Below are 8,347 nucleotides of genomic sequence, written 5' to 3'. Positions count from 1 at the left end.
GGAGGGATAGAGTACCCAGAATGGCTTATATGCATGTATCTTCGAAGTTGTCAAAGAACTTACTCAGTAATAAAAAAAGAAAATATTTGTACTTAAAGGTAACTATGTAAGAGGAAGGTGTGTGCATTTGCTTATGGTAGGCTTTCCATTAGGTATAAACTTATTAATGCATTATTTTTACTCCTTAAATACACAAACTTGATAGAACTAAAATGGAAAACCAGGCAAGAATATTTGTGTTTATTAAACTCATCTGTGGATATTTGTAAAACCCCCAAGGAAATTATCAGTATCAGTTTTCTTTATCTGTTCATCCACTCATAGGCTGGAAGTGTTTGGGTCTCAGGAATAATTCAAAACAGCAACATGAAGTTGAGGTCTAAAGAAGTGACTGGTTCTGGGGCTATTAGTGCATCCTTACCAAGGCTAACAATACTGGGATGTCTGCTTGCCTTCAGTTTTGTGTTGGTCCTTTCCTATATTCCAACAATGCATTCCGAGGAAGAGGCTACAAATGGTAGCCACTCTGCAGGCTTCCACTAGTGGTAACAATGAAAATCAGAGGGACATTAAATTACCAATGCCAGAACGTACCCAGAGGAGTAGTATCAGCAGCAATTAAAGGTTACGATCTTCCAAAAACAGTTTGGACATCCAAAAACCTTTGATGTCTATATTTATGAAAACTCTGAAAATTAACCTATACAACTTAACAATACAAACTGTCACTTAGAAATTTGCATAAACAATTAAAGATCAACTCTATGAGAATAGGAAAATAGGAAATGCCATATGAAATGAAAAACAGAGAAATAAAAACTGTCCTGGACTAACGGAGGCTCATTTATTAACAATTTTTGCAGAACCGCACTGTCTGGACAGCTTTCACAGTCCACAGATCTTGTGAACAGGGCTCACTGAGCACTGTGCTTTTGTGGAAAGGCATGGGCTTGGCTTGCTATGGTTCCTTCCCACTCACATACACAACTCCAGTGACATGCCATCAATGGACTCTAGCTCGCCTCGGTAGAGCTGCTTCAGGGCTTCCAGATCCTTCTTAACTAGGTGTTCTTGGGCATGTACTTCAGAGAGGGCAGATTTGAGCTCTTTCATTTCTAATTCCATCTGAGTTAGGACTGTAGTGCCTGGATTCTCTTGAATGCACACTAAGTTTTCTTTCGCTGCTGCTTCTCCCTAAAACAAATGAAAGTGGTGTGTTAATTAAATTCCGAATCCAATGACCTGTTCTGAGTTTAATGCTCTAGCTTTGCATCAGTAACTCAGAGAACAATTTCAGTGCCTGAAAAAGTAGGCTACCATTTTGAATATGTGAAGTCAGAAACAAGTATTATAGGGTTTATATTTATAGGGTTGGAGAGATGGCTCAGGGGTTAAGAGCACTTTTGCTGTTCTGGAGGACCAAGTTTGGTTCCCAGTGCTTGGCAGGCAACTCAACCTCCTGAAACTTTGATTCTAAAGGATACAATGCTCTCTTCTGGTCTCAGAGGGTACCATCACTCACATGCACATATCTAATTCAGTCATACACAAAATACTTTAAAATAAGATAAATTAAAAATAACATAAACAATTTAGATTAATCTTCTTGCTGTGGTTTGGAAGCAGGCCCTGGCACAAGTTAGGTAAGCTCTCTCCCATTCTACACCCTCACCTCCAATTTACATTTGTGTTAGTATTTGTGTAATATGTAATATGTAAATTATAAAGTTTCTGTCAGACAAAAGACAGCATCAATAAGACAAAACAGTGCCTACAGAATGGGAAAAGATCTTCCCAAACCCCACATCTAACAGAGGGCTGATTTCTAAAACATAAAAGAACTCAAGAAACTAGATATCAACAAACCAAATAATCCAATTAAAAATGGGGTACAGATCTAAACAGAGAATTCTCCACAAAAGAATCTCAAATGGCTGAGAAACACTTAAGAAGAGATTCAACATTCTTAGCCATCAAGGAAATGCAAATCAAAGGACTCTGCCAGAATGGCCAACATCAAAACCACAATTAATAAATGAGACCTCCTGAAACTGAAAAGCAAAGAACATAGTCAATAAGACAAAATGACAACCTACAGAATGGGAAAAGATCTTTACTAACCCCACATCAGACAGAGGTCTGATCTCCAAAATACACAAAAAACTTAAGAAATGGGTCACCAAAAGAACACATAATCCAATTAAAAAAAAAAAAGGAGTATAGACTTAAACAGAGAACTCTCAACAGAAGAATCTAAAATGGCTGAAAGACACTTAAGGAAATGCTCAACATCCTTTGTCATCAGAGAAATGCAAATCAACTCTGAGATTCTATCTTATACCTGTAAGAATGGCCAAGATCAAAAACACTGATGACAACTTATGCTGGAGAGGTTATGGGGAAAAGGGAACACTTGCATTGCTGGTCTGAATGCAAGCTGGTACAGACTCTTTGGATGTCAGTGTAGTGATTTCTCAGAAAATTAGGAAACAACCCTCCTCATGACCCAGCAATACCACTTTTGGGTATGTATCCAAAGGATGTTCAATCATGCCACAAGGACACGTGCTCAACTATGTTCATAGCAGCTTTGTTTGTCATAATCGGAACCTGGAAACAACCTAAATGCCCCTCAACCAAAGAATGGATAAGGAAAATGTGGTACATTTATACAATGGAGTACTGCATAGCAGAAAAAAAATAATGACATCTTGAATTTTGCAGGAAAATGGAGCAAGAAAACATTATTTTGAATGAGGTAACCCAGACACAGAAAGACAACTATCACATGTAATCACTCATATGTGGTTTTAAAACATAAAGCAAAGAAAACCAGCCTACAAACCACAATCTCAGAGAACTTAGACAACAATGAGGACACTAAGAGAGACTTACACAGATCTAATCTACATGGGAAATAGAAAGTAGAAAAAGGCAAGATCTCCTGAATAAATTGGGAACATCGGAACCTTGGGGGAGGGTTGAAGTGGGGAGGGGAGAGATAGAGAGGGGATCAGAGAAAAATGTAGAGCTCAATAAAAATCAATTGAAAATGTACTAATCAAAAAAAGAAACTGATGGTGAGCATGAATTGAAAATGGGTGCTAGTAATTCAGTATTAAGGGGCCAATTGATAGTACTTTTAAAGAAGCAAGGCACAATTGATTGACGGGCCAATTGATAGTTCTTTTAGAGAAATAAGGCACTGGTATTAAAAGTAAGACAGCACAAGAGTTCATTAAGACAGTTTTCTTTTGTGTGAGATAGTTTATTGCCTAATATTTTGAGAGAGTTTAATCCCTGGTTTCTACAAGCAGGGAGCTTTAATATTTCTGACTGGAAGCAGGTAAAAGTAAAAGGCAATTAGAAAATTTGGCAAAAACCTTTGAGGAGATTCAGGATGTAGAATCTGTGAGTTCTATTAAGAGTTTTGAGGAGTGGGAAGTTAAAAGTATTAAAGGGGATATAGAAGAGGAAGAAACTTTAGAAAGGGAGATTGTACTGCTAAAAAAACAAATTAGAAAAAGAAGAAAGGCAGCTTTGCAGAGCCTCCCCTTCCAGAGGAGATTGTTGTGGATAGGTGAAATGTAGGAGGACTGCGTGGACTCCGCGGGCTTCCCCCAATGTAACCTTGACGTGTTAACTGGTGCAGGACAGTGTGCAGGCTTAGCAGCACAGATTACTTATGGCCCTGCTCATATGTTTATGCTCAGATAGCTGCTCATATGTTTATGCTCAGATAGCTGCTATTGCCATTAAAGCACGGAAACCTTTACCTAATAAATGAGCAGGGAACAGCTGTCTAAGGTCCTTCAAGGACGCACAGAACCTTATCCTGTTATAGCTGGGAGGTCACATTTAGGGGGATGTGGACACAGCCATGCCTATCATAAAGCAATTGGGCTATGAGAATGCTAACAAATATTGTCAGGAGGCTATATGTCCTATAGAAATAGGAGTTTAAATGACTATATTGGGTAATGCAGGGACGCTGATGGCACTCCTGTGATGGGACAGCTTCTGTCCTAAGGGGGAGTCAAGGTGGAGCTAGATCAAAGACTTGTTTTCAATGTGGCAACCACGACATTTCAAAGGGAATTGCCCTGTGGGTAATCCAGGGGAAATCCAGGTGTTTGCCAAAATATCAAAAGGGGGACCATTGGGCTAATGAGTGTCACTCTAAAACTGACATTCAAGGAAATTCCATTCCCATGTAAGGAAACGGGAGGAGGGGCCTGGTCCCCAAAATACAAGTGTAAAGGGCAATGAGTGGATGGGCTGCTCCCATCAGATTCATTCCTCAAAGAAATGGCTCACTGTCCATGACCTTGTCCAAGGACCCCAAGAAGTGCAGGACTGGACCTTTGTACCTCTGCCCAGGCAGTACTGACCCTATAGATGGGTGCGCAGGCCTTGGGGACTGGAGTATTTGGACCTATTCCAGAGGGTTCAGTAGGTATAGTTTTGGGTAGAAGTAGTTAAGCACTTAAAGGAATTAAAATTTGACCAGGGATTATAGACTGTTATACTGGAGACATTAGAATTATGATTGAAGCTGGGGCAGGAGTCCTTGCCATCCCTCAAGGAGTGAGGATAGCTCAACTAGTGCTTTTGCTCATGTTTCACTCTACTAATCCTTTCCTTAAACAAGAGGGGGACAAGGGGTTTGGCTCCACAGGATTCCCTGGTGCTTTTTGGGCTTCTAGTTTAAAGAACCACCACACACTTACATTAGCTATTAGTGGGAAAAGGTTGAAAGGCCTTGCAGATACAGGGGCTGATAGTTCTGTGATTGCTAAAACAAAACACTGGCCTGCAACCTGGCCTCTACGGCATTACAGGGGATAGGAATGGCCAGTTCTCCAGAGTCCAATACTTAATATTTAGAGTGGAAGAATGAAGAATTCCATAAGGGCATTTTTAAATAATTTGCCCTGGAACACCTTCCTCTCAATTTGTAGGAAAGAGATATTTTGCAAGCTATGGGAGCAGTTCTGACCACTGAACCTGTGCAGCACATGTTAACAGACCAGGGCTTTGTCCCTGGTCAGAAGTTAGGAAAAACATCTGCAGGGAGACCTGCAGATTTCAGCAGACAAAAAAATAATACAATGGTCACCTGAACAACATGCAGAGCTGGGAAATTTTTCTTAGGGGCCATTACAGAACAGCCAGAAAGCATTCCCATAAAATGGAAAACTGAAAAACCTGTATGGATAGAGCAATGGCCCCTAAGTAAGGAAATATTACAGGCTGCTCATACCCTGGTCCAACAACAGCTAGATACAGGACACATAATGTCATCCACTTCTCCCTGGAATACTCTTGTCTTTGTTATTAAGAAAAAGTCTGGTAAATGGAGGCTGCTCCAAGATCTTAGAGCAGTGAATGATTGTATGGAAATAATGGCAGCAACTCAACCTGGATTGCCTAAGCCTGTGGGTATTCCTGCAGGATACCATCTTTTAGTTATTGACCTGAAAGATTGTTTTTTCACCATTCCATTGCATCCAAAAGATTCTGATAAATTTGCTTTCAGTATACTGTCTATAAATTTCAAAGAACAATATAGATGCTACCAATAGGTAACATTACCCCAAGGAATGGCTAATAGTCTTGTCATCTGCCAAATGTTTGTGGCCCAGGTTATTGCCCCAATAAAGTATAAGTATATCTCAAGAGCAGGCCACTGATACTGTTTTGAAAAAAAAAAATGCTCTCTGTGCACAGAACTTTTAGCTGTTCCTCATTTGGGAATTAATCCTCATGGGCTTACCCCTAATTACATATGGCAAATGGATGTTACCCATGTCCCTTCTTTTGGGCATATGCAATATGTTCTCATAACCGTGGATACATATTCTCATCTTATTTTTTCCTTAGCCCATATAGGAGAAATATTACAAGATGTTAAAAGTCACTGTCTCTAGGCTTTTACCTACATGGGAGTTCCAAAAACTATAAAAACTGACAATGGATCAGCCTACACCAGAATTGGCTTTGCTAAATTTTGTTCTGAGTTGTCTATTTCTCATAAAACAGGAATACCTTATAATCCTCAAGGACAAGCTATAATGGAACGTGTGCATGGTACGCTCAAAGCTTATTTGCATAAAACATAAAAGGGGGAATCTGGTCCCACCTCTGAGACTATTTATCTTTTATTTTATACATCTTAAATTTTTTGACTACTGATGCTCAACCTCATACCGCTGCTGACCTGCATTGGCTGCCAGTTTCTTCCATGATGCCTCATGTCAAATGGAGGAACCTAGCAGATGGAATCTGGTATGGTCCAGATCCTGTACTGGTGTGGGGAAGAGGGGCTGTTTGTGTTTTCCCACATGATGCTGACAGTCCAGTGTGGGTACCTGAGCACCTGGTACATGCTGTGGATTTTCCTGTCCAGGAGCCTGAGGACAGGACAGAGCCAAGAGATCAAATAGACACTGGTAAAAAATCCTGTTTCTGGTGCCAATGGAATTGAATAGCCCTATGAGGCCCTATTTCTTATCTACCAACTTTTGCAGAGGTAACCCCACTGTGTCTTTGGATACCACATAAAATATTATCACAGGAATTTGGAAAATTCCTCAGTTGTAGATACTTCTGTTAGCAGAATTTGCCCAGCTCCAATCAGTTGCGGCTGGCCTGGAATCTTGAGTTATGACTGGAGTCCTTCCATACTTTGGTCTGGGTGCATTACTGCCTCTCCCTGGACTCTTAATTCCCATTCAGCGAAAATTGTACTTTATCATCCTACTAATATTTCTAAAGTTTTAAAATTTTCTGATCAGGTTTGTCAACTGAAGAGTTGCTGGGGTTCTGAGGAGCTGGCTGTGGTGGTCTGAGTGGCAAGGATTGTCCTTCTACCTGTCAACACATCCCATGATGATCAACTCATCCTGCATTGAACAAGAAGAAATTTTGATAAAACAGCCATAATGGCCACCATTGCTGTGGCTGCCACAGCGGCTATGGCTGCTGGAGTTGCCAGTAGTCCGTTAGTTTCTTCTGCTAGCACAATGGATACCTTATCGGGACAGGTTGCAAATCCCTTGGCCACTCAAAATAATATTAATAGCTATATTCACAAAGAAATATTGCAGTTACTTTTGCAACTGATTTTGGTTCAAGACCACTGCTAAGGCTACAACTTAACAGATACAGTGAAAATGCTTAATGCTGCTATTCACAGACCCTGGAGTGCACAATTTACAAATTGGCTCTTAAGACTATTCTAGTTAACAACACCAGGGTTCCTTCCACCAGCAATGAGACCTTACTTAAAGGGCTCCAATTTGCGGGCAGATTCATTAACGATTGAACAGGCACAGTCTCCTTAAGGAGTGCTTATATGTGCTGGAGCATCATCTTCATGTTTTCATGGTGCCAGAGCCAGAGGTAAGCTCAGGTCAAAGTTGCCACTCAGCAGGTCCTCTTAGTTATTGCCCTGGAGGATTTTTCAGCATAGATCTGACTGAAGTTGGTGATGGGTGACTAGGGAGCCAATAAGAGGAAAGGTTTTGGGGGGCTGCCTCAACCTAAGACAGGAAATGTGTTTTCATCTGGACACTTTCCCATGACAGGTAAGGGGTGTCGCCTGATGTCCAATGCCACCCAACACAGGCCTAGTCATGTAATTTATATAAAAGGGGACCTGCAGGGCCCATGGGTCTACCCCTCCTCTTGGGGTTCATCTTGAGGACAGTTTCTGGCCAGACATCTTGTTGTAATTTCCAGCTAAATACCCTGTTTGTTCCTGTGCTCCCTTTGCCCCACCCCTGGGGGTTAGTTATATGGCCATTGTTTACTCCATCTTGGACCTGGTAATTTCCCACCTGCCTGGGAGGAATTCCACTGTGCAGCAGCTAGGTATATAAGGTTTTCCCTAAGTTTGAATAAATGGCATTCACCATTATCTCCCCTTGAATGACCCATGTCTCTTGTGCATTTCTTTAATCTCCAGGCCCTTGCCCAGCTCGCGAATGGTACAGTAGCATGAACTATACTGTAGAGAGTAATGCAGGCACATTACAACTGGGAATCAATCTGTTGTGGGAGGCTGCTTGTTCTTTTCCTGGCCACCCAGACTTCTGAAGTAATCACACAGAAATCTGTATTAATTGCAATACTGTTTGGCCAATAGCTTAAGTGTATTTCTGGCTAACTCATATATTAAATTAACCCATTTCTATTAATCTGTGTATCACCACATGGCTGTGGCTATCAGCAAGGTTCTGGTAGGCTCCAGTGGAAGCATCTGTCTCTTGCAAGCAGCTATATGGTTTCTCCCTGACTCCACCTACTTTGTCTCTCTCTCTCTCTCTCTCTCTCTCTATATATA

The 8,347-nt window shown here is 41.0% G+C and overlaps 1 protein-coding gene across 2 annotated transcripts in view; it reads right to left on the bottom strand.

Moving 5' to 3' along the window:
- Positions 1 to 847: 847 nt before the first annotated feature.
- The window catches only part of Ankrd26 (ankyrin repeat domain containing 26), a 38,090-nt gene continuing 30,590 nt past the window's right edge, over positions 848 to 8,347 (bottom strand). For both annotated transcript variants that reach the window (XM_050152726.1, XM_050152727.1), the window contains exon 5: positions 848 to 1,194. In XM_050152726.1, coding sequence (XP_050008683.1) covers positions 976 to 1,194 — 219 coding nt within the window. In that variant the 3' untranslated portion in view covers positions 848 to 975. The remainder of the gene's footprint in view (positions 1,195 to 8,347) is intronic.

The sequence above is a fragment of the Alexandromys fortis genome, unplaced genomic scaffold (genome assembly GCF_014885135.2).
Source record: "Alexandromys fortis isolate MF-2015 unplaced genomic scaffold, M_Fortis_MF-2015_v1.1 scaffold_54, whole genome shotgun sequence".
Classification (NCBI taxonomy): Eukaryota; Metazoa; Chordata; class Mammalia; order Rodentia; family Cricetidae; genus Alexandromys; species Alexandromys fortis.
This window is presented reverse-complemented; position numbering and strand designations above follow the sequence as displayed.